The following is a 27,137-nucleotide window of genomic DNA, read 5'->3' as shown; positions in this document are numbered from 1 at the left end:
GGACATTGAGGCCGATAGGTCTGTGTGTATGGGTTGATTCTTATATGCTGCTGCTGCCGCGCAGCCTACATAGTTCTGGCCAGGAGAAATGCTGTCATGGAGCTAAACTGTAATTACAGAAGGCAGTGTGGTCTGATTAGATATTAAGATGACTTGCCATATGAGGAGTGAGGTGAAGCAGCTGCAGTACGAGACTCGAACCCTCGCCTCAGCTACCAACTCTGCTCACTGTACACTCTTCCTTTCAACAGCTCCCCCCCCCCCCCGCATCCTCAATGGAATAGTTCAATCAGTATAAGACATGATTCACTGCTCCTCCAAATACCGAATCACATATCGGGCCCCACAGTACCAGACCTACTAACCACGCTCGTTTGACCATGTTCCGTTCTAGTCCACAGGTTCGAGATGTGTTGAAATTCTGTTTGCCATCATATTGGAGTTTCAGTTTGATGGACAATGCAGAGCAGTCATGGTGCGGTCCCAACACTGGTGAAAGGACTGCGTTACAGCATCATATGCAGCCTTGTCTCAACTGACGTGACACCTGTGACCCCTCCGCCGGTCTCCTTTTTATTTCATACCTAAAAGCTGCCGGAACGCAGGAAACAAGGCCTCTGAAACGAACACTTCTCACCTTTCTGGTGGGCGATCGCTCAGTTTCTGAGGTTCCAAGGTTGGGAAGTACGACTCACTGACCCCAAAACCTTACACCGAGATTCAGAACCGTTCTCTCATGGGGGGCAGCTCAAGCGTGGACATGAGGTAGAGGGCATTCACCCCCCCCCCCAAAAAGGTGAGAAACTGCCCTACATGAACATCTTGTAACAACTTACCTTGTTCAAGTGGTGGAGAGTCTACGGCACCATGACATCATCATATGTACGACTGCCCCATGACTTTCTTTTTCACTGCATTTATTTTTCTCCTGTCATAAATGTGACATGAACTCCAAACAATGCATAAAAATTACTTTGGATAAAAGGTACCAACAACCGCTTCAAGGAGGCTGGATGAGCTGCAGGTTCGAGAGGTGGATTAGCACAATGAAGAACACATAGCAGGGTTGGGCTTGCTGGCTTTCTAACTGTGAAAAACCAAAAACATTTTAGGGATATTTGGTAATACAAAAAACAAAAACAACACTGTCCGACAATACAGAAACATAAAACTGCCTCCTTCATGAAAACAGTTAAAGTAAAATAAAATAAAAATCACCTACAAATTTAGAAAGGATGGTTTTCCGTAAGTCAGGATATGAAATGCTGCCTCTTCTACAACACTGAGGGATAATTCTGTTCCTACGTGTACTGAGGAGAATACCTTGATGTGTACTGTTAACAAAATAAAACCACACGGTACAGAATGAGGCGATGATTCTCTTTAGGGCGCGGCTGAAGGCGTGTGTCCTCGGCGTGTTCTCCCGAGCAGCACGGGGAAGTCCTCCGGCAGCAGAGCATGTTCTCTACAGGTCGGACACGAGCTGTGTTCTTTAAGCCAGGACTTGATACACTGGGGAGTCAGAGACACAATCATGAGTGGAATACAGGTGCATCCAAGACGTCGGCCTAATAAGCAGATCAGAAGAACAAAACAAAACAGCAAACCACTTCATATGTCAAGCAACCGACCAACTTCTGCATGCAGACAGCAGTGCGTCGGTGACGTCACAGGAAGTTCAGGAAATAAACGAGTTTCTTTTCTGATTTGGCAAGACATCCAGCAACGTAACCTAGTGAAGTAATACCAGTCTACAAGTTTGGTAGAGTTTGTTGAAAAACTAAAGATCCTGCTTATTTTGATGTACGGAATTGATTGTATGTACTTATTGTACAGAAGTACATGAAATGAAATGACAAATAGTGTTCCTGATTACTGATTTGGAGTTTGTAGATACTACAAACCTATTGCCTCCTAGTGCCTCACTGAGCAACCAATTCCACATCCCACCATGTCACAATGCCTCGGGTATCTTGTGTGAAAAGACCTGGTCTGAGCAGCTCATCTGCTTTCTCCGTTCCATCACAGAAAGGGGCAACATGTCTACAGACTGCACGTATGAAACCGTGGAACGCAGCGACACAAAGGCAGTGCCTACAAACCAGGAAGGCTCCATCCTCACTCAGCTGGAAGAACCTGACGCAAGGGTATCAAGCACACCAAATATGGTCGCATTTGGTAGCTTGACTTTAGTTAGCACGGAGCAGGCAAGCTCTACTGATGGAGGAGTAATGGGAGGATACAGCAGCAGCCACTGAGGCCTTGAGGAAGATGTATGAACCAGTGACCCCACGGCAGGGAGAGAATCAGGCCATTTTAAGATTCAAGATCCTGTATTGGGGCGGCACGGTGGTGCAGCGGTTAGCACGGTCACCTAACAGCAAGAAGGTCCTGAGTTTGAGCCCCGCGGTAGTCCAATGTTGGAGGTCATCCCGGGTCGTCCCCCGTGTGGAGTTTGCATGTTCTTCCGTTGTCTGCGTGGGTTTACTCCCACAGTCCAAAGACATGTAGGTCAGGTGGATCGGCCGTACTAAATTGTCCCTAGGTGTGAATGTGGGGTGTCTCCCCGCCTGCCGCCCAATGACTGCTGGGATCGGCTCCAGCATCCCCGCGACCCTGAGAGCAGGATAAGCGGTTCGGATAATGGATGGGTGGAAGATCCTTTATTGTTCCAGCCATTATACAAGTACAAGAGAGTAAAATTCTTGTGTTTCAGCTCCTGGACACTGCAGCAACAATAGCAATAAAATAACAAGATAAAATAAAAAGCAGCAATAATAACAAATAGTGTGCAGTATATGTAAGGTGCTGTGTGTGTGTAGTTGTTTGCATATGTGTGTGTGTGTGTGTAAACTGATGATCCACTGTGGCGAATTTGAGGTATAGCAAGTTAAAAGAGCAGATGGTATATATATATATATATATATATATATATATATATATATATATATACATATATGTATATATATACATATATGTATATATATACACTACCGTTCAAAAGTTTGGGATCACCCAAACAATTTTGTGTTTTCCATGAAAAGTCACACTTATTCACCACCATATGTTGTGAAATGAATAGAAAATAGAGTCAAGACATTGACAAGGTTAGAAATAATGATTTGTATTTGAAATAAGATTTTTTTTACATCAAACTTTGCTTTCGTCAAAGAATCCTCCATTTGCAGCAATTACAGCATTGCAGACCTTTGGCATTCTAGCTGTTAATTTGTTGAGGTAATCTGGAGAAATTGCACCCCACGCTTCCAGAAGCAGCTCCCACAAGTTGGATTGGTTGGATGGGCACTTCTTTGAGCAGATTGAGTTTCTGGAGCATCACATTTGTGGGGTCAATTAAACGCTCAAAATGGCCAGAAAAAGAGAACTTTCATCTGAAACTCGACAGTCTATTCTTGTTCTTAGAAATGAAGGCTATTCCATGCGAGAAATTGCTAAGAAATTGAAGATTTCCTACACCGGTGTGTACTACTCCCTTCAGAGGACAGCACAAACAGGCTCTAACCAGAGTAGAAAAAGAAGTGGGAGGCCGCGTTGCACAACTGAGCAAGAAGATAAGTACATTAGAGTCTCTAGTTTGAGAAACAGACGCCTCACAGGTCCCCAACTGGCATCTTCATTAAATAGTACCTGTTAGAGCCTGTTTGTGCTGTCCTCTGAAGGGAGTAGTACACACCGGTGTAGGAAATCTTCAATTTCTTAGCAATTTCTCACATGGAATAGCCTTCATTTCTAAGAACAAGAATAGACTGTCGAGTTTCAGATGAAAGTTCTCTTTTTCTGGCCATTTTGAGCGTTTAATTGACCCCACAAATGTGATGCTCCAGAAACTCAATCTGCTCAAAGAAGTGCCCATCCAACCAATCCAACTTGTGGGAGGTGCTTCTGGAAGCGTGGGGTGCAATTTCTCCAGATTACCTCAACAAATTAACAGCTAGAATGCCAAAGGTCTGCAATGCTGTAATTGCTGCAAATGGAGGATTCTTTGACGAAAGCAAAGTTTGATGTAAAAAAAATCTTATTTCAAATACAAATCATTATTTCTAACCTTGTCAATGTCTTGACTCTATTTTCTATTCATTTCACAACATATGGTGGTGAATAAGTGTGACTTTTCATGGAAAACGCGAAATTGTTTGGGTGATCCCAAACTTTTGAACGGTAGTGTGTATATATATATATATATATATATATATATATATATATATATATGAGTATGAGTCACAGGTGGGGGAGAGGGGTTCTGGTGCGAGGAGGCAGTGTGTGTTCACCATTAATTGAGAGTAAAAACAAAACATTATGAGTGATACTAGCAACGAGCGCCATTGTAAAATGTACAAATGTAGTGCAAGAAAATGTTGCTTGCTGTTGGTGCCACTTTCTCTCAGGAAATCCAACTGTTGTTTCTCTTTTCTACCACCAGGAGGCGCAACTGAAAACGTAGTGCTGGGTTACAACACACTACCAAAACCTGTTTCCCAGGACAGCACTGACACAAATTAGCAATGCTTTTAAATAGATTTTGTTCATCAATGAAACCTTTGTAAAGTTGACAACAGTACGTAAATGAGAAGCAATGCTGCCATGCGAGGCGGTACTGTAGCGGTGATTTGGTTTTATGAGTTTCTTAAGAGACATGCAGATCATCAAAAGGAGGTGGTATACTTTACTGCTTGCCTTTTAACTTGTTTTTTCTTAATTAAATTTATTTTTAATTTAAATAATTATAATTAAAATAAGATAATTTCTTCTTAATTTCTTAAGAGACATGCAGATCATCAAAAGGAGGTGGTATTTTACTGCATTAAAAACGAGGCACCGATGCTGTTCATGACTTGGGAAAATGCTCCACTACCCCGGTGGTAACGCTGCCGGCAGGTGTAACGAGGGCCCACGCCGTGACAACACTACCCCGGTGGTAACGCTGCCGGCAGGTGTAACGAGGGCCCACGCCGTGACAACACTACCCCGGTGGTAACGCTGCCGGCAGGTGTAACGCGGGCCCATGCTGGGACAAATCAAAGCCTTTCCAAAGACAGACAGGAAATCATTCCTAGAGCTTTTACTGCTACACTACAACTCTGCAAAGGAACCAAGCTCACACACTGCACCTCATTTTACTGTTAACCGTTCAGCGCTCCCTGCTCCAGTTACACACCTACAGACACACAAATTACACACTTACTACAGCCCCACAAATGACACACTTACTACAGCCCCACAAATTACACACATACACCCACACAAATGACACACTTACTACAGCTGCACAAATGACACACTTACTACAGCCGCACAAATTACACACCTACACCCACACAAATTATACACCTAAGCGACACATGCGACCTGTCCTCTGTCTTTTACACGTCTTGTTGTCTGGTCCGCATGCTGGTAACGGTTGCTGCACATGTGCACCGTCATGCACACCAGACGCACATGCTTCATGGTGTGAATGGTTACTCTAGTGTTAAAAATTACACAAATATTGTTAAATTTCGACTGATGAGTGGTTTTGAAGAAGCTGATGGTTGGGACACATTATTATAATGAATACAAGTTCGTCAATCTGCAGGTCTGATGGTCTGAATTTGCTGTAGTTTTCTCAGTTTAAAATCACCCCAAGCTGCAGCAAAATCGTAAAAAAACACATCATTAATCTGCAAATTTGTATAAATCCAGATGTTTTTTAAATTTTCAGCAGAAATCATTTAGAAATAACAGACTATTTGTATTTAGGCAGAAAAAAAATTAAGCACTTAAAGCCTTCAGCACGTTAGTGAACAGTCGCTGAAGTCTCACATGAGACAGTGAGCAGGCCTGCAGCCAGACTGCCCATCATCCATACTGGACAGTCCTACACGCTCCATATGGATACTCCATATGTTATGTTGTTATTCGTCCGTCGCAGTGACGAGGACCATCTAGTCATCCTGTGATGGTGACTGATGACTTGCGCGATGATTAAAGTGAGGAAGAGTTGCACATTATCAACCCCACTCTCTCATCCGAGACCACCTGCTACCTTTCTTCTAGTAGCAAGACTAAAAGCGAGACGACTGGCAATGGAGACGGATGTAGATTTTTCCTCAGGGTTTCTTCCTGAAGCCTTCCCGTAGATGAGTATACCCACAAGGCAGCGGCGGTTTGAATCAAGTTTCCTTCTCCTGGAGGAACTGCCCGACAGGCTAACGAGCGTTATCTACCCGATAATACTCAATATAAATGCTCAATATAAATACTCAATATAAATGCTCAATATAAATACTCAATATAAATACTCAATATAAATGCTCAATATAAATACTCAATATAAATGCTCAATATAAATACTCAATATAAATGCTCAATATAAATACTCAATATAAATGCTCAATATAAATACTCAATATAAATATTCAATATAAATACTCATATAAATGCTCAAAATAAATACTCAATATAAATGCTCAATATAAATACTCAATATAAATACTCAATATAAATACTCAATATAAATACTCAATATAAATGCTCAATATAAATACTCAATATAAATGCTCAATATAAATACTCAATATAAATGCTCAATATAAATGCTCAATATAAATACTCAATGTAAATATTCAATATAAATACTGAATATAAATGCTCAATATAAATACTCAAAATAAATGCTCAATATAAATATTCAATATAAATTCTCAATATAAATACTCAAATAAATACTCAATATAAATAATCAATATGCTAAATGCTCAATATAAATACTCAAACTAAATACTCAATATAAATACTCAATATAAATGCTCAATATAAAAACTCAAAATAAATATTCAATATAAATGCTCAATATAAATATTCAATTTAAATGCTCAATATAAATACTCAAAATAAATATTCAATAGGCTAAATGCTCAATATAAATGCTCAATATAAATATTCAATATAAATACTCAATATAAATACTCAATGTAAATATAACTTCAGCTAAAATATTTGGCTGCAACCGATGTAGCAGAAGTGAGTCATGTTAGCAGTTTGTTGAGTGAATAGCCAACGTAAACAAACGAAGAAAAGGGAACAAACGTAAAAGTGCCTCACAAACACACTCTCCCTGTTTCAGCAAGACTTTGTTGGCAATGCAGTTTTATGTTTTATAGATGTCACCTTTATTAAATTATTTGCCATTTTGTGAGTGTTATATTTTGTAAACTACTACAGCCCAACCAAAGCAATGCAGCCTGACCTGCTTCATGCAGCCATTCCTTCCAGGAAAGCTTTAATGAACTGTTTATTTTGCTGTAACAAAGACCCCTGTGGGAAAAAAACCCAGCAACTTATTTTTAAACATCCATTTAGTCACTACCGTATCAAACCTCACGTTTCTTGGCTTTAGCTGCCAATGGTGAACTATGCTGTCCACTACAGGCCGAGGGTTGTTACTACGACACAGCAGCTGTGAAGGTTCGTCCCAACACCGGCTGTGAGGAACCGTCTTCCTGCTGGGGACCGCTCCTCCAGTGGAAGTTAGCGCCACTGTTACACAACACTGCTTCTGGGTAACACCTCTTGGGGTTGTTTGCACGAATGAACAAACGTTTGATGCTGACGCCGTTTCACTAATATGATGCAACACTGGCCAGCTGTGGTGTGTCCCCCCCCTCAGATTTACCCCCAACACACTCTCCCCCTGCAGAGGCATTTCCTCAACCATCTGCAGTAAAATCAAATGAGACACGCATCTAAAATAAATGTGGAGCTGTCATTACATCACAGGAAAAGTAGAATACGGGGCGTCCAGGTAGCATGGCGGTCTATTCCATCCCTTACCAACACGGGGAAGGCGGTTCGAATCCCCCGTGTTACCTCCGGCTTGGTCGGGCGTCCCTACAGACACAATTGGCTGTGTCTGCAGGTGGGAAGCCGGATGTGGGTATGTGTCCTGGTCGCTGCACTAGCGCCTCCTCTGGTCGGTCGGGGCGCCTGTTGGGGGGGGGGGGGACTATAGGAATAGCGTGATCCTCTCACGCGCTATGTCCCCCTGGTGAAACTCCTCACTGTCAGGTGAAAAGAAGTGGCTGGTGACTCCACATGTATTGGAGGAGACGTGGTAGTCTGCAGCCCTGCCCGCATTGGCAGAGGGGGTGGAGTAGCGGAAGAGTGGGGTAACTGGACAAGTACAACTGGGGAGAAAAAGGGGTAAAAATCCGGAAAAAAAAAACTGGTCCAACATGAACGTGGAAGTATGGTTCTGCTGTCGGGGAGAAGAAAAGGGAGTCTCTGTCATGAACAGTAAAACTGCAGCTGTTATGGAGAAACTCAGGAAACTGGAGGACCGTCTCATCAGTGCTGACTGGAGGACCATCTCATCAGTACTGGCTGGAGGACCATCTCATCAGTACTGGCTGGAGGACCATCTCATCAGTACTGGCTGGAGGACCGTCCCATCAGTGCTGGCTGGAGGACCGTCTCATCAGTGCTGACTGGAGGACCGTCTCATCAGTGCTGAGTGGATGGAGGACCGTCTCATCAGTATTGACTTGAGGACTGTCTCATCAGTATTGACTGGAGGACCGTCTCATCAGTACTGACTGGAGGACCGTCTCATCAGTGCTGACTGACTGGAGGACCGTCTCATCAGTGCTGACTGACAGGAGGACCGTCTCATCAGTGCTGACTGGAGGACCATCTCATCAGTGCTGACTGGTTGGAGGACCGTCTCATCAGTACTGACTGGAGGACCGTCTCATCAGTACTGACTGGCTGGAGGACCGTCTCATCAGTGCTGACTGGCTGGAGGACCGTCTCATCAGTACTGACTGGAGGAGCGTCTCATCAGTGCTGACTGGCTGGAGGACCGTCTCATCAGTGCTGACTGACTGGAGGACCGTCTCATCAGTGCTGACTGGCTGGAGGACCGTCTCATCAGTGCTGACTGGCTGGAGGACAGTCTCATCAGTACTGACGGTGAGTTCCTGATGATTCATTCATTTTTAAACAGCATTTACAAGCGTCGTCTCAGTTTTGAAAACACTTGTAAAGAATTTATGAAGCACAGCTCTGTGCATGCAGGCTAGGCTGTACGTTATTAGTGTCCGCTGGTGGAGACGCTGCTCTGAGTGGAGGCGGGTTGGGGGGTTGTGCACCACCACACTACTGTGTGGCAGAGCACTCATGGATGTCAGCTTTAGCCTCGATTAAAAGCACTTGTTAAAGAAATAAACATTTATCTTGATTATTTCCATTTCATGTAAAGTCGATGTGTCACTTGTGGACGTGTGTGGCTCCATGTTGAGCAGACGGGGTGGAGTCGTCCTTCCTCCCTCCTGCAAAGAGTCAACTCTTTCTGGGACAGTGTGAGTCAATGTAGTGCAAGTGGGGCTCATGTATAACCACTTTCATCTGAGAGTTTACAGAGTTGTTATGGATAAATATAAATACAAATAAATATGTATAACCACTTTCATCTGAAGTGTACAGTTGTTTAACATGGATAAATAATAATATAAATACAAATAAACATGGATAAATAATAATATAAATACGAATAAACATGGATAAATAATAATATACATAAATATGGATAAATATAAATATAAATAAATAAATATGGATAAATAATAATATGTTAACATAAAATGCGTACAAGGTTGACAAACCTCGTATGCATGTCCATTTTAAGCATATCTGTTATAATTAGGCACAATTATTATTATTTTGGACCCCCCCCAATTCCCCCCCCTCTTGCGAGCCGTCCCGGCCGCTGCTCCACCCCCTCTGCTGATCTGGGGAGGGCTGCAGACTACCACATGTCTCCTCCCATACATGTGGAGTCACCAGCCGCTTCTTTTCACCTGACAGTGAGGAGTTTCACAAGGGGGACGTAGCACCTGGGAGGATCACGCTATTCCCCCCAGTCCCCCCCCCCCCCGAACAGGCGTCCCAACCGACTAGAGGGGGCGCTAGTGCAGCGACTAGGACACACACCCACATCCGGCTTCCCACCTGCAGACACAGCCAATCGTGTCTGTAGGGACGCCCGACCAAGGCGGAGGTAACACGGTGATATGAACTGGCGATCCCTGTGTTGGTAGGCATGGAATAGACCACCACACTACCCGGAGGCCCATTAGGCACAATTAAAAAAGGATCAACATCCTATGTGAGTTTACAGTGCTGCTTGAAAGTTTGTGAACTTTTTTGCGGTCATTATTTTTGTATAAAATATTTAAAAAACTTACAAAATCTTTATTTAAACCCAATTTGTTAGACATTCTAAAAAAAAGAACAGAAATAAAAAAGATATATTTTCATTTTTTTTATATAATAAAGTGGTTTATTTCACAAAAACGCAGATTTCATGTGCACAAAAATGTATGAACCCCCTCAGTCAACAGCTTGTGGCACCTCCAATAGCAGCGTTAACTTGAAATAAACATCTCCTACAGCCACTAATCAGTCTCCAACATCCCTTCTGAGCGATTATTGCAATGAACTTCTCACGTCAGGTCCTGTCACAACATCTCGATGTAGGTCAGGACTTTGACTTGGCCAAAACAAAACATAAATCTTCTTTCTCCTGAGCCATTCTTTAGTAGATTTGCGACCTCACCAAAAAGATGAGTCGGCATCTATTAATTCTATCTGGTTCTATTCCTGTGAGGGGTACTAATGAGACTCAAGGTAGGCTAGCTTCACTGAACCACAGGCTGGCTCGGTTCTGTATAGAACAGGGTTTTGTACTTTTAGATAACTGGCCATCCTTCTGGGGCAACCTAGCCTGCTGAAAGCAGATGGCCTCCATCCTACTGGGGAAGGCCCCACTATACGATCCAGTAGTGTAGACAGTTGCTTACAGCAGATGTGACGCTAGGGACTCAAGGCATGGTGGGCTGTAAGCAATTAGAGAACCTGCTATTTATAACCTGCAAGTTTAGTGCAGGTTTGGAGTCAGTCAATGTGTTGAGGCAGGTCAGCTGATAGTGTAGGTCATCAGATTGATAGTGTAGTTTATCAGATTGAGACTGTCTTCTTCCCCTGCCGTGTCATGCGCAAGTTTTCTTCCACACCAATAGCTAACCACAACAATCTAATTACCATATCTACTTCTGGCAGTGGCAATGTGTATCACAAATCATCTCACCAAATCACAACTATATCTCTTCTTTGATGTGTAAGCAGGCCTCCCAATTCCACTGTTGCGGCCTTTAGATATCTTGCCCCAATTAAAATTATTGCATCCACTGCTGGCCCCAATCAAAGGCCTATCCTAGCAAATTCTAGTAGTACACAACCCCTGAAAACGGGCTTTATCAATATCAGATCACAGTCTGGCAAAGCGATGCTGGTAAATGATCTTGGAGCATCATTTTGATATGCGTGGCTTATGTGAAACTTGGCTCAAACCAAATGTTTTCTTAACACTAAATGATGCCTCACCACCTGACTACGCTAGTGCTCATGCCGCTCCAGCTACCAAACAAGGTGGGTTTGTTGCTCTAATTTATAACTCTGTCTTTACTCTTGGCTCAAAATCTGATACTAGATTTTAATCGTTAGAGGTGTTAGTCACGTCTCCCTCTGCAACAGCCATGAACTGCTTTGTCCAGGTTAATGGATTCCTGCCATTTTATCTTCTTGTTCTCTACCAGCCACCTGGGCTGTATTATGTTTTTAGATGATTTCACAGAATTTCTGTCCACTCGTGTTGACAATATCTTAATCCTTGGTGATTTCAATATCCATCTAAAAACATCTGATCCTCTTGGTAAGGCTTTTTCTGCAGTTCTTGATACCTTTGTTTTCGTTTACAGTGTGCATGAAGCCACCCGTCACAGTGGCAACACTCTTCATCAGATTCCAGCACGTGGTGCAGTTGTTTCTGATCTGCCCATCGCTCCTCTTATAGTATATGCTGTGTCACACCACTTTATCAAATTTCAGGTGGCACTTTTTTGTGTGGCACCAATGTGTTCAGCACCATTCATAGCCTTTTGCTGTATTGACTGACGATAGCTTTGCTAGTGACCTAAATGCAACTCTTTCTAATCTTCCAATCGGTGGCACCTATAACTTCTAAAAGAAAATCAACACCCTGGTTCACTGACGAGACACGTGCTCCTAAACTGGCCTGTAGGAAACTTGATCGGAAATGGCGGGAATCCAAACTTGAAGTCTCTCATCTTACGTGGCATGATTGTTTGTTAAGCTATAAGTGAGCACTGTCAGCAGCTAAAGCAGAACATTTTTCTCACCTAATTAATGTTAACAGCCAAAGACCATGTCAGGTGCTGGCATTGCCAGTGAAGAACCAGACGGCGAGTCTCCAGTGGGTAAAGGAACATCAAAACTGGACCGTTGAGGAGTGGAAAAAGGTTACCTGGTCAAATAAATCTGGGTTCCTTCTGCGTCATTCTGATGGAAGCATCAGAATTTGGCACACGCAACATGAACCCATGGAGCCATCCTGTTTTGTGTCAACAATAGAGGCCGGTGGTGGCCGTGTGATGGTGTGGGGGATGCCTCCCTGGCACACATTACCTGATACCCATTGAAGAACGCTGAAAAGCAGTGTATCTGAACATCGTTGCTGACCAAATTCATCTCTTCATGGACACAGTTTAGCCACACTCAAATTGACACTTCTAGCATAATGCACCACGGCACATATCGTCACCAAATGGTTCCAGGAACATGACCGAGTTTTCATTGCTTCAGTGACCTACACTGTCCCTGGATGTCAACCCTATCGGAGCATCTTTGGGATGAAGTGGAAAGCGCTATTCACAGCAAGACTGAGCGGCCATCTAATTTGCAGCAACTGCGCAATGTAATCATTTCCACATGGCACAAAAGTTTTGCACAACCTAGCCAGCATTTTGTAGAATCCATGCCTAGACAAATTCATGCTGTTCTGAGGGGCAAAGGAGGTGGAACACACTACTAGATAGTGTACCTAATAAATTGGAGACTCTGTATATTATAATGTGAAAGTATCTAGTCTTCTAGAAATCCAGGGTTTCTATTATTGATTTCTATCATTATGGGGAGGATTAGGGTATCCTTGCTCACCTCTTTGTGAAAGCTGTGCCTGCATTCCAGGACACACACATCTTCTGGGGACATATCATCATGACAGATGATACAGGGATCCTCCAAGTTCAGCTGTACAGCCCCATCCAGATAAATCCAAGCACATAGACAAGTTATTGAGGTTTGAATGTGAGCTAGAAAAAATATTGCTCAGGTCTGTAGGCACAATTCTAGAACGTTTGTAAACTCACAGCTTTGGTCTGGGATTGTCTCTGTGATTTAACTGTCTGCCAGGCAGGGGAAGGAGAAGGGTTCCCAACATGCTGAACGTTCAGTCCAACATTTTTGGTCGAGTTTGTCTTCTCCTGAACACAGAAAACACAATGATTCACTAAGTCCAAAAGTGAATAGTAGTCCTAGAATGACTAGATTATTCCCATGCAAAAGATTGTGTGTACCTGCTGGTCCAAGATTAACTGAGTCACTCTGCTAACAACATCCTGGATGTCCATATGCGTGAGGGCTTCATCATTGGCTGCAGACAGCTCCCACACAAATGCAGATAAGTCTGGCCTTGAGCAAACACATACACAATTTACCCGTTATATTAACATACTAATGATCCTTAGAAGAGACCTCTTTTCCAGATCACTAGTGAATTTTCAACTCAACATTTACTGTTCACTTATAAATTCTTTGTTAATTTAGTGCATGATATCTCAACACAAACAGTAAAAGGAAATTGTTTGAAATTATATTAAGGTACAGAAGATCAGTGAGGGCCATTGATGGAAAGGTATGAGTTAAATCCCCAATCTGCAATTAAACCATGCATATACATTGATACAGTGGCTCCAGAAAGTTTTCAGACCCCTTCACCTTTTGCACACTTAGTGTTGCAGATTTCATTTTAAATAGATGAAATTAACACGAAATCCATTACACGTTGTCCATGTTGGGAGAGAGATCCCTCCTCTGTTGTTCTCCCTGTTATAGGGATTTTTTAGGGGGTTGTTTCTTATCCGATGTGAGGGTCTAAGGACAGGATGCTGTGTTGTTGTAAAGCCCCTTGAGGCAAATTTATAATTTGTGATACAAATAAAATTGACTTGACTTTTGCCCGTCTCATTTAACAATGAGAATATCATACAGTCACACATGGTGGTGGTAGTGTGAGGGTGTGGGGAGGCTTTGCTGCCTCGGGGCCTGGAAGACTTGCCATCACTGAAGGAACCATGAATTCTGTTCTCTAACAGAAAATTCTGAAAGAGAATGTTGTCATCAGTCTGTGACCTGAAGCTGAAGTGTAATTGGGTTTTGCAGCAGGACAATGATCCAAAACACAAGAGTAGGTCCACCTAAGAATAGCTCAAATTAAACAAAATTAAGGATTTGGAGTGGCCTAGTCAAAGTCTGGACTTGAAGCCCATTGAGATGCTGTGGCAGAACCTTAAACGAGCAGTTCGGAATCAGAATCAGATTCGTCTTATTGGTCAAGTATGTTTGGACATAGGAGGAATTTGACTCTGGTTTAGGGGCTCTCAAAGTACTTGCATAGAAAAACAACAGCAATCTTCAGGAATATACGTATACAAGGAATGACTATATACAGTTGGAACCATTTCTGTGAACCGTAAACAGGATACAAATACTGCAAAGAAGTCAAGAATCCAAGGAGTGCTGAGATAAATATAATCAATAATTATGAGAATGTGGTCTTTCATGCTCGAAAACCCTCCAATGTCATTGAATTACAGCAATTCTGCAAAGAGGAAGAAAACGTTCCTCCACAGCAATGTGAAGGACTGATCCCAAGAGGAAGCATTTGGTTGCAGTCGTTACTGCTTAAGGTGGCACAACCAGTTCAGGGGGGCAATGTTTCACATGGGTGACATAGGTGCTGGATAACCTTTCTTTCAATAAATGAAAATATCATTTAAAAACTATTTCATATTTACTCAGCTTCTCCTCATCTTACATTATATTTTGTATGAAGTTCTGAAACCATTTATTGTTACAATGTTACAATTTCATTTAGCGGACGCTTTTATCCAAAGCGATGTACATCTGAGAGCTAATAAAACATAAGCAAGGATCTAGTCAGGAGACAACAACGCAAGTAAGTGCCAAAAAACTAGGTTCAGGTCCGATAGGACATGGATGTCAACAGGCAGTGCACAAAGGCAATGCATAGGGTGCATTTTTGTTTTTTTTGTACATTTATTAATACCATCAGGTGTGGAGGTGTCCCAGAAAGAGCTGGGTCTTTAGCGTCTTCTTTAAGATGGAGAGGGACTCAGTGGATTGAATGGAGTTTGGTAACTCGTTCCACCACCGGGGAACTACAGAACAGAAAAGTCTGGCTAGTGACTTAGGGCACCATTGTGATAAATATGCAAAAACAGAGGAAATCTGAAAGGGGGGAAACCCTTTTTAACAGCACTATATAAAAAGGTAGTATGTGTTTTCCTCAAGCTTGGATCCTCTACCAGAGGCCTGGGAGTCTGAGGTTTTTGTGCAGCATCTTAGCTGTTCTTAGGACTGCACTCTTCTGGAAAGAGACCTCAGATGTTGTTCCTGGAATCTGCTTGAACCACTCTCCCAGTCTGGGGGTCACAGCCCCTAGCACTCCTATTACCACTGGGACTACTGTGGATTTCACCTTCCACATCCAGCCTAGTTCTTCCCTCGTGTTGGCGTTTCTCTAGCTTTTCATGCTCGTTCTTCCTGATGTTGCCATTGCTCAGGATTGCCACATCAATCACTACTGCTGTAATCTGTTCCTTGTTGACCACCACAATGTCTGGTTAGTTAGCCAGCACCTGCTTGTCATTCTGGAACTTGAGGTCCCACAGGATCTTAGCTCGGCCATTCTCAATTACCTTTGGCAGTGTTTCCTATTTGGACTTGGGGACTTCCAGTGTGTATTCAGTACAGATGTTCCTGTACACTATCCCAGCCACGTGGTTATGTCTTTCAGTGTACACTTTCCCAGCAAGCATTTTACATCCTGCTACTAAGTGCTGGAATGACTCGGGGGGTCTTTGCATGGCCTGCATCTTAGGTCTTGTCTGGTGTGGTAGACCCCTGCTTCAACCGATCTGATGCTGAGGGCCTGTTCTGGTGCTGCTATAATCAGAGCCTCTGTGCTGGTCCTTCAACCTAGCCTTTTCTAGTCACTGGTAGGATTTCTTGTTAACAGCCATGTCTTCTATCTGTCGGTGGTACATCCCATGGAGGGGCTTAGTCTTCCATGATACCTCCTATTCTTCTTCCTCCACACTCTCTGTCTTCTGCTACCTGAGGTACTCACTTATCACTTCGTCCAGGGAGGGCCCTCTTTCTTATGTACTCATGGATGTTCCTTGTTTCATCCTGGATAGTGGCTCTGACACCAACCCTTGGCCCCATCTTTTCGCTTGCTGTACAGTCCCAAGCTGCTGGACTACAGGTGAAACTCTCTGTGCATTGTGAGGAGTTTCCAGTTACAGGTTCTCTACAAGGGCTGAAAACCAGGAATCGATGGAATGCTACTATGTATGTGTGTGTGTGTGTGTGTGTGTGTGTGCGTGTGTGTGTGTGTGTGTGTGTGTGTGTGTGTGTGTGTGTGTGTGTGTGTGTGTGTGTATATATATATATGAATATATATAGAGCGTTTTTTTCAGAAACTGTCAATGGTGTTGTAAGTGCTCAACTAATGAGGAGCGGACGACCAACACGGATACAGGAAAAAAAGTTTTAACGCATTGCTGTTTATGCATTGCAGTTAAAAACGTTTAACTGCCATGCATTAAAACTTTTTTCCTGTATCCGTGTTGATATATATATATATATATATATATATATATATATATATATATATATATATATATATATATCTGTCCATCCATTATCCAAACTGATTAACCTGCTCTCAAGGTTGCGGGGATGCTGTAACCTATCCCAGCAGGGCGGCAGGCGGGGCGACACCCTGGACAGGCCGTCAGGCCATCACACAGGGCACCCACCCACACACAGACACAGACACAGACACAGACACACACATTCATACCTAGGGGCAATTAGTACGGCCAATTCACCTGACCTACATGTCTTTGGACTGTGGGAGGAAACCAGAGCACCTGGAGGAAACCCACGCAGACACAGGGAGAACATGCAACTCCACACAGAGGATGACTTGGGATGACCCCCCAAAGTAGGACTACCCCGGGGCTCAAACCCAGAACCTTCTTGCTGTGAGACGACCGCGCTAACCACTGTGCCACCATGCCGCCCTGTATATGTGTGTGTGTATACACACACACACACACACACACACGCACACAAACAAAAGCATGTAATATAAATGAAGAGGAAAATGCTAATTTAATCTGTTCCACAATATTTCTGTTCGTTAACACCACAGTCTTACTTGGTATAGTCAGGGAAGATTGTGCTGAGGCACTCCAGAGCTTTGTCGTGCTTGCTGATGTGTAGCTCCTTTGGGCTGGTTTCATGGTTGGGCTGGCTATCTTGAGTCTCAAGTTCAAGCTGCTGCTGAGGGAGGTTGGAGGCTGGAAGGCTGGAAGGTTGTGGGCAAAGCATGGGGCTTTCAACTGCTGAGACTGGAACATTGGAGGTCTCGGGTAAAATAGGATCTGATAGCTCCTCGGGAGACGACTGTGCAGTTGACAGAAACATCTAGAGAATTCAAACAGAGAGGGGAGGGGAAAACCAAGCTAAAATTTCAATATTTTTCCCTTTAACAATTTTTATTGATTTTCACAAGACATTTTTATGCACATATACATGAATATATATGGAACTACATAACCATAAATGCATTATACCTAATCCATATACATACATTAGGACACAGATTTCACATGTATCTTGCCATACATCTTATTCATAATACACACATACACATAGAAAAAAGAAAAAGGAAAATAAACAGACAACAAAAAGAAAGGTGGGGGGGGGCAGAAGTTCTCTGCCGCCTCAATCTAACTCTGATCTTCCTAACTGAGTGGGATTTGTAAGCTCTTGTAATAGCCAAAAAAGGGGGTCCAAATCTTCATAAACTTCTGTATAGAGTCTTGATGGGTGTATCTGATTTTCTCAAGTTTCAAAAACAGCACAATGTCTTTAATCCATCTGGAAAAAGTAGGTGGCGCTTGTTACTTCCATGAGAGAAGAATGAGACGTCTAGCAAGCAAGGAGGTAAATGCTATGATTACATGTGCTTTACCTTTAAGGGTACGAGTTTCTGGAGCAAAACCAAATAGGGCACATATGGGGTTAGGAGGAATGTCTTTTTGAAACATCTTGTTATAGGCGTTAAAAATACTGGTCCAAAATATGTTAAGGTTAGGGCATGACCAGAAAATGTGTGTGATCTGCTGGTTGACTTTTACAGCAAGGTCAAGAAGGGTTTGTATTAGCAAACATTTTGGCCAGTCTAGCGTTGGTCAAATGTGCTCTCAAAACGAGCTTTAGTTGTATTAAACTGTGTCCTGCACATGGTGATGAGGTATGTAGTAGGCCAAGTGCAGTCTCCCAGTCATCATCTATCATTTCCCCTCCAAGGTCCTCTTCCCAAAGTCTCCTAACAACTTGCAATGAATGAGGGGAGATATTACTTATTTTGTCATAAAGAATTGATATTAAGCCTTTGCAGTGTGGGGATAAAGAAAGAATGTGATCGATTGTATGGTTTGTTGCCAAATTTGGGAAAGAAGTCATGTTTTCTGGGCAAAGTGTCAGATTTGGAGTGAGATTTTGGCAGATCGTACATTTGGGAAAGTTGTGTAAATGAACCGAATTTTCCGTCAACATATACATTACAAAGTGACTTGAATCCCTTTGAGAACCAAACTCCAAAGGTAGAATCAGAGACAAGGCAGGAGGTTGTAATTATTTTGGATAGGGGAAAGTACTGATGTCATATGCAACTTAAAATGTCTCCTAAATTGTGACCGAATTCTAACTGAATGGCACACTATTGGGTTGGAAGAAAACTGGCTTTGAGGAGGGGGTGAGGAGGCACAAATTAAGGCGTGTAAATGAAATGGGTTGGAAGCGTGTTCCATTTGTACCCAGGCCTCACAGCTGTCTTGCACACACTCCCCCATCCAGGATAATATTTTCTTGATGTTACAAGCCCAATAATAATAAATGAAATCAGGTAGCGCAAGGCCAGCAAGCTTTTTAGGTCTCTGCAGCGCACTTCTTTTAATTCTATGTGGTTTACCGTTCCAGATATATGAAGTTATACTCTTCTCTAATGAATTGAAAAAAAGATTTCTTGATCAGAATGGGGATATTTTGGAATGGGTAAGTAAAATTTGGTAATATAATCATTTTAATAAGATTGCTGAAGCGTCATGTGATGTAGGCTGAAAGGTACAGACTACCGATTCCTGCATGCGGGACAAACCCCGGATAGGCCCCTCCTCACGGTATTGACCGGACTTCACTTGTGGAGTTGGCGTAACCTGGGCAGCACTCAGCTGGCTAAAGCCTAACGGGGCCGCGGACTGGCAGTTCTAAAAATCCCACACATCCCTGGCTCGTAAGTGCCTAACAAGTGGGCAGTCCGGACTCCCAATCCGACCATCACTTGGGTGCAACCTGTGGCGGATCCCATCGTCTTCACTCCTGTGTTGCCATGGAACTAGATCTTCCCAGGCCAAGCAGTGTGGACCAGCGTCGTGACCTGATCACCGCTTTAGCGAATGGCTCCAAGTTTTTAAGCACACACCTTAATCTCTTGGAATGGATCCTCAGACACGAGAGACGCCAACAACGACGACGACGACGAATAAGATTGACTTATCCAACTATGAGCTTCATCCATCCAGCCATTATTTGTTTACATTTTTCATATAAAATACCAAAATTCTTGGTGAAGGGGCTGAGAAAGTGCATGTGATTTCAACCCCAAGATAGTTAAAGCCGTCTTTGACTATCTTCAATGGGAAATGTGAGATAGAAATTAGGGTAGCTGCTTGATTAAGGGGAACATTTCACTTTTCTGAAAATTAACTTTGTATCCTGAAACTTTTCCAAACTTAGTCAAATCTCAATAATAGGAGGAATGGAAGTTTAGGGGTTCGAAATACACAAAAGAAGATCATCTGCATACAAAGACAGTTTATAAATAAATTATGGCTGCTTGTTCCACACCCAAAAACCCCCTAGACTGTCTAAGAGCAATGGCTAAGGGCTCAATGGCGATAGCGAAAAGACGGGGCTACTAGGGGCAGCCTTGACGAGTACCCCTGCCAAGTGAGAAATATCAGTGTTGTAAAAACCAGGTCAAGAAAGTAAATGTCCAAACCAATGTCCACATGTCCAAAATCTGCTCCAACCATGTTACTAAACCAGCTGATTTCATTAGCTAGTTTTCCCTACCTAGTTGAGGAGTGGTGTTGACTAGAATCTGCTGGTGTAGTGCATGAATGGAGCAAATACATGGTTTGGACTTTTACTTTCTGGACGTGGTTTTTACACCTCTGAGAAATATCTAAATTGTTATCCGTTGGTGATCACACTGGCCAAAGGAAGAGAGTAAAGTAGTCTAATCCAAGAGATGAAGGCATTGTCAAATCCAAATTTATTTGGAGTTGAAAAGAAATATATTGCCATTCAACTCGATCAAATGCTTTTTCAGCATCAAGTGATACAACCATTTCAGGGGAGCGGCTCAGAGGGGAGTACATAATATTTTTTAATTTTCGCAAGTTTGAGCTGGAATGCCTATTTAGAATGAAACCCATTTGGTCTGGAGATATGATCTGAGGCAAAATCTTCTCTAATCTATCTGCTAGAATTTTAGCTAGTATTTTATAATTACATTTAATAAGGAAATCGGACAGTATGAAGCACACTGAAGTGAGTCTTTATCCTTGTTTGGCAAAAGTGTTATCAACGCTTGTCATAGGGTTTGCGGAACGCACCCTACTGACAGAGATTCATTAAACATGGCTTGAAGCAGGGGGAACAAGTTGGAAGCAAATTTTTTTGTAAAATTCAGAGGTGAAGCCATCTGGTCCAAGTGTCTTATTATTTTGTAAGGATTTAATAGCTTCTACAATTTCTGTCTCAGAAATCTCACCACCCATTGAGTGGTTTTATAGAACCGAGACTAAGGGGAAGTTTAGGTTCCCCAGGAGAGAGTCAAGTTGTGGACGATTTCCATCACATTCAGAACCATATACTAGCTTACTGTAATCTATCCATTATCTGAACCGCTTATCCTGCTCTCAGGGATGCTGGAGCCTATTCCAGCAGTCATTGGGCGGCAGGTGGGGAGACACCCTGGACAGGCTGCCAGGCCATCACAGGGCCCACCCACCCACACCCACACCCACACACACACACACACAGACCTACGGATAATTTAGTATGGCCGATTCACCTGACCTACATGTCTTTGGACTGTGGGAGGAAACCAGAGCACCTGGAGGAAATCCACGTAGACACAGGGAGAACAAGCAAACTCCACGCAGAGGATGACTTGGAATGACCCCCAAGGTTGGACTACCCCGGGCTCGAACCCAGAACCTTCTTGCTCTGAGGCGACCGTGCTAACCACTGAACCACCGTGCCGCCACTCTATAACATGCCTTGAGTTAATGAGACTAACTCAGGGGAGCTGGTCCACACCAAATTCCGTTACAAATACAAACTGGTTTGTCACATACATAAACATTAAAAATATGCAACATGGAGACGAAGCTTTATGGTTCCTTCCATTGTAAAGCTGAAGAAAGGGACAGTGCCAAAGTGGTACTATTTGATAGATGGTTACAAAATCTCATTAAGCTTTAATGTTCATAAGGTAACAATGGTAAAATTTTAAGATTCCAAAGCTCTCTAACATTATAATCTGGTAACAGCTATACAACTGATGGCACTAACCGACCACACTTAGATTTATTCATAAACTTTAAATGTAGATAATGGTTCATGTTTGTAAAAGCAAAACTCACAATGTATTTTTTTTACTTAGTAACTAAATCCTATTGTTTCATCATTATTATTTTTATTCTTTTTACCCGGCCCCCCCCGCCCCGTTTTCTCCCCAATTGTAGTTGGCCAATTACCCCACTCTTCCAAGCCATCCCGGTCACTGCTCCACCCCCTCTACTAATCCGGGGAGGGCTGCAGACTACCAAATGCCTCGTCCGATACATGTGGAGTCGCCAACTGCTTCTTTTAACCTGACAGTGAGGAGTTTCACGCTATTCCCCCGTTCCCCCTCCCCCCCAAACAGCCGCCCCGACTGACCAGAGGAGGCAGTTGGTTATCTATGGGTGCACACATTTTGCTTAGCTTGAATCTGGGCTTCCTCCCTGCCCAGAGGAAGTCTTTAAGTTTCTCATAGTGTTTACAAATGTGGTCAGGTGTGCTAAATGGCAGCATCATGGATATGTAGTTAAATTCAGGGGCTATTATCATTTTTATTAACATTTAGTTTGCCCCATAAGGACACGTTTAGCTTCACCCATTTCCCTGGGTTTGTTTTAATTTTTGAAGGATTGGTTCAAAATTCAGCGTTATTATCCAGCCTGGTATCACGCCAAAGCGTGTAATACACCCGCTGGTCCAGTGTGTCAGTGTCACGGTTTGCCTCGCTCAGGCGTGAAAAGTACACGCGTGTATGAAGGTGCAGTGCCAGCAGGGGGCAATGATTAACTCAATGCCAGCAACTCCCCATGGAGGAAAAGAAGCATACAGCATTTTCCAAAATCCCTCGCCTAACCCTTACCCTAACCTAACCCTTACCCAACCATAACCCTAACCCAACCCTAAACCTAACCATAACCATAACCCTAACCCAACCCTAACCTTAACCCTAACCTGCCTTCCCCTCTTAATCATCGCCCCCTGCTGGCACTGCACCTTCATACACGCGTGTACTTTTCACGCCTGAGCAAGGCAAACCGTGACACTGACACACTGGACCAGCGGGTGTATTACACGCTTTGGCGCGATACCGGGTTGTATTATCTTACCTAGGTCTGGATTAAGCTTGATATTTAAATATAATATGCCTTTTGGGATCCATCTAAAATCATGTTGTATTGTTACTTGTGGGTGATATTGTTTAGATCATTTCAGACTTGTTCCAATTGATTCGATAACCTGATAACTTTGAATAGTAATGAATGGTGTTCATTAATGATGGTAAGGAATTTTTGGGATCGCTAGTCAATAGAATATCATCGGCATAAATAAATTAGCTTATGCTGACTCCCACCACCATCCACTCATTTAATGGCAGGGTTTGCTCTTATGGCTAACATCAAAGGTTCAAAGGCAATCGTAAATAAAAGTGGTGAGAGGGGGCACCCCTGTCATGTTCCTGTGGCAAGATTAAAGAATGAGGAAATGAGACCATTTGTCATGACTGCAGCTTTGGGATTGCTGTACATTAGTATTAACCATTTACTAAAACTGGGGCCAAAACCAAACCTTGACAGGGCTGTAAGCAGAAAACCCCACTAGACCCTGTCAAACCCTCAAACCCTGTCACACCCTGTCAATCCTGTTGGCCTTCTTAGCATCCCCTGAGATGGCAGCCATTGGCACTGTACTGGAAGAGGTTAACCACGTTAAGTGTAGGAGCCTTCGCAGGTTATCAGTAGAAGATCTTCCCTTTATAAAGCCTACTTGATCAGTATGCATAATGTACAACTTTGTGACGCAATATGCACTTGCACTTTATTGCCTCTTATTTTGCCTGTATAACGTCAATCTTTGTGTATATATCGGAAGATTGTTGTGTTGTTATTCTATATTAAGTACACTGTGACAGCCACGAAACCAGAGTCAAATTCCACTTGTGTGCAAACATTCATGGCCAATAAATCTGATTCCAATTCCGAAACTGTTTCAAGCCTTAGAGCCAGTACTTTAGCCAATACTTTACTGTCAACATTAATGAGGCTGATTGGCCGGAAATTAGCGGGAAATTAGTATGGTCACTACCTTTCTTAGGAATCAGTGAAGTAAGTGCTGCATTAAATGTTGGTGGAAGTGAACCATTTTGAAAGGCCTCCTTAAATACATTTGTTAGTATTGGGGTAATTGTGTCTATATTTTTTTTTGTAGTACTTGACAGGGAATCCATCGGTTCCAGGTGCCCTGTTTTCATAGCCAAGATGGCATTTTTCATCTCTTCCTGTGTCACTGGTTCATTAAGAAAAACTGCTTGCTCAGAAGATACATTTGGAAGGTGTATATTAGTAAAACATTGCTGCAATGACAATATGTTTGGCGTGTCAGATGATCTATACAGATTCTCATAGAATACTATAAAAACATTAATTCTCTTTGAGGATGTCACAAGAGAACCCCCTGTTCTTATCGCTGGAATTATGTGGGCAGAGCTTTGTTCTTTTAGCCATCTGGCTAAAAGCCTACAAGCGTGCAGGTTTTCTTCCCTGACTCATAAAACGTTTTAAGTTGGAACAGAGCATATTCTGATTTTTTATTAAGTTCATGAATTTCAAATTCATATTTGCAGATATTTTCAAATAGGCTTTCAGAATAATATTTGGCCAATTCCTTTTCCATTGCACTTAATTCTGCTTCCAATTTCTTAATTTTAATCAGTACTTTCTCTTTTTCTCCTGTAAGGTTGTGCAATAATTTTGCCTCTGATGTAAGCTTTAGATGCTTCCCAAACCATCGCCATGTTGTCTGTGCTACCCACATTGTTCTCAAAAAATGGCGACAGATCCTCTGCAAGACCTTTAGCAAATGTCTCATCCTGCAGCAGAGGTGTAATCATTCTCCATCTGCCTCATCTAGGTTTGTTTGTATTACATCACTGTTGTTTTTTTCCACTTACACTAAGTGTGCTTGACATAACATGGACTCTTGGCTATATGGTTATGACTTAATGCTTTCAAATGTCTGTAAGTTGATACACAAATATATATCTTAATAGCTGGCTCTCCTGTAATTCACTTTGGATAGAAGGAGATCCTAAATGAGAAAAGTAAATAGTCACAATATTTGCTAAGGCCTAATGTTGCTCACTGTTGGATTTATTTTTCTTTTTTACAAACAGAAATTATGTTAAAATGGTGTGTATACATTTATTCATAATGGAACTTCAATATTCAGGTTAAAAAAAGTATTAATTTTGGTCAAAAAGGTGCATAACTAGTAGGTACATGGCCTTACCAGTGGAAGTGGTACTTGAGATGTAGTGGAAATGCTGACTGGGGGCAGCTCAGACAGCCTGCTTCCATTCCTCACCTGCTCCATCCATTCTTCATACTGAGCCTATAGAAAACCCCAAATACAAAGCATTGTGGACAAGCAAGTCTCATATCAAATACACTCAAAATAAAGGAACCACATGTGACGAAGCACTTTCGTTCAGAAACAAATTGATTTGTGCAAGAACTACAAATTCTTCTGTATCAGTTGTACCAAATGTAGGCCACTAGAATCGACTGATTTTTACAGGTGTGTAGATCTCCAAAAGTAGTGCATGTAGAGAAACAATATAAAAGATCTACACACTGTTCAAAATATGTATAAAAAACATCCAGCCATGGATGAAAAATGCTTATACAATTCAACATAATGCACGACCCAGATCAAAAAGTGCCACTAGCGACGGGACAAACGCTAGAATTACAAATGAAGAATGTAATTAGTTTAACCATCAAAACTCATTAGACACCTTGCTTATCATTAAAGCTTTTTTTTTTACCTTCTAACAAACTTTATTATTAAAGAAATCTACTGATGAGCCAAAACATTATGACCACTCACAGGTGAACCGAATAACGTTGATCATCTCTAAACAAGGGCACATGTCAAGGTCTGGGTAGATTAGATGGTAAGGTTGGGTCCGCGGTGGCGTAGCGGTCTAAGCATCGGCTTGGTGTCGATGCAGTTGCCCACTGGGGACTGGGGTTTGCGCCCCGGTCTCGTCAGATCCGACTATGGCCGGACTCGACGAAGCAGCAATCATTGGCAACGCTGTCTTCGGGAGGGGGGCGGAGTCGGCTTGTGTTCGTCATGTGAATGCGTCTCTGTGTGTGTCGGAAAAACAGTGGTTCGGCTTGGATTCGCCTTGTCACGAAAGTGGGGAGGCGCTTTCCTTCGAGACTGCCGGCCGGAGAGATGCAGTTGGCGAACGCATGCAATACGAGGGTGGGTGTTTGAATTAAAATAGGGATCAATTGGCCACTAAATTGGGAGAAAAAAGGGAAAAATCAGAAATAAAATCTAAAAAAAAAAGATTAGATGGTAAGCGAAAAATCAGTTCTCATAGTCAACGTGTTGGATGTAGGTGAAGTGGGCAGAAGTAAAGACCTGAGTGAGTTTGAGAGGAGCCAAATTATTACAGCCAGATGACTGGGTCAGAGCATCTCTGAAACGCAAGGCTCGTGGGGTGCTCCCGGTCAGCAGTGGCGAGTACCTACCAACAGTAGTCCAAGGAGGGACAAACCACAAACCGATGACAGGGTGCTGGGCACCCAAGCTCATCGATGCGCGAGGGCAACGGAGGGTATCCCGTCTGATCCGAACCAACAGAACCCTTCTGTGTAGCAGCAGACCAGTCCGACTGCCCATGATGACCCCTGTCCATCATTGAAAGTGCCTACAATGGGCACATGAGCGTCGGGCCTGGACTTTGGAGCAGTGGAAGAAGGTTGCCTGGTCTAATGGGTCTCGTTTTCTTTTAGATCACGTGGATGACTGTTAAGTGTGCGTCGTTTACTTGGGGAAGTGATGGCACTGGGACGCACTGTGGGAAGACCACAAGCAAGTGGACGGAGTGTGATGTTTTGGTCAATGTTCTGCTGGGAAATCCTGAGTCTGGCCATTCACGTGGACGTCAATTTGACATGTATCACCTACCTAAGCATTGTTGCAGACCAGGTACACCCATTCACTGCAATGGTGTTCCTTGATAGTCGAGGCCTCTTTCAGCAGGATAATGCACCCTGCCACACAGTACACATTGTTTGGGAATGGTTTGAGGAACACGATGAAGTGTTAGCGGAGAACCATAGAACTGCATGTGGAGTATCGCCCCATGCTTTAAAAAAACAAAACAAACGTGCAACTGAACCCTATAGGGGCGTCCT

The 27,137-nt window shown here is 42.8% G+C and overlaps 1 protein-coding gene across 4 annotated transcripts in view; it reads right to left on the bottom strand.

Annotated features, from left to right (window-relative positions):
* Positions 1-911: 911 nt before the first annotated feature.
* Positions 912-27,137, bottom strand: part of ttc3 (tetratricopeptide repeat domain 3) — a 128,865-nt gene continuing 102,639 nt past the window's right edge. For 3 of the 4 annotated variants that reach the window (XM_056285128.1, XM_056285129.1, XM_056285130.1), the window contains 6 exons: positions 25,213-25,314; positions 17,444-17,712; positions 13,491-13,605; positions 13,284-13,397; positions 13,072-13,164; positions 912-1,512 (listed from right to left, as the gene is read on the bottom strand). In XM_056285128.1, the coding sequence (XP_056141103.1) occupies positions 1,384-1,512; positions 13,072-13,164; positions 13,284-13,397; positions 13,491-13,605; positions 17,444-17,712; positions 25,213-25,314 (822 nt within the window). In that variant the 3' untranslated portion in view covers positions 912-1,383. The remainder of the gene's footprint in view (positions 1,513-13,071; positions 13,165-13,283; positions 13,398-13,490; positions 13,606-17,443; positions 17,713-25,212; positions 25,315-27,137) is intronic. The other variant, XR_008810616.1, reaches the window with a different exon arrangement.

The sequence above is a fragment of the Lampris incognitus genome, chromosome 8 (assembly GCF_029633865.1).
Source record: "Lampris incognitus isolate fLamInc1 chromosome 8, fLamInc1.hap2, whole genome shotgun sequence".
In the NCBI taxonomy this organism is placed as follows: Eukaryota; Metazoa; Chordata; class Actinopteri; order Lampriformes; family Lampridae; genus Lampris; species Lampris incognitus.
Note: the sequence above shows the minus strand (reverse complement) of the source record. Positions and strands in the feature narration are given on the sequence as shown.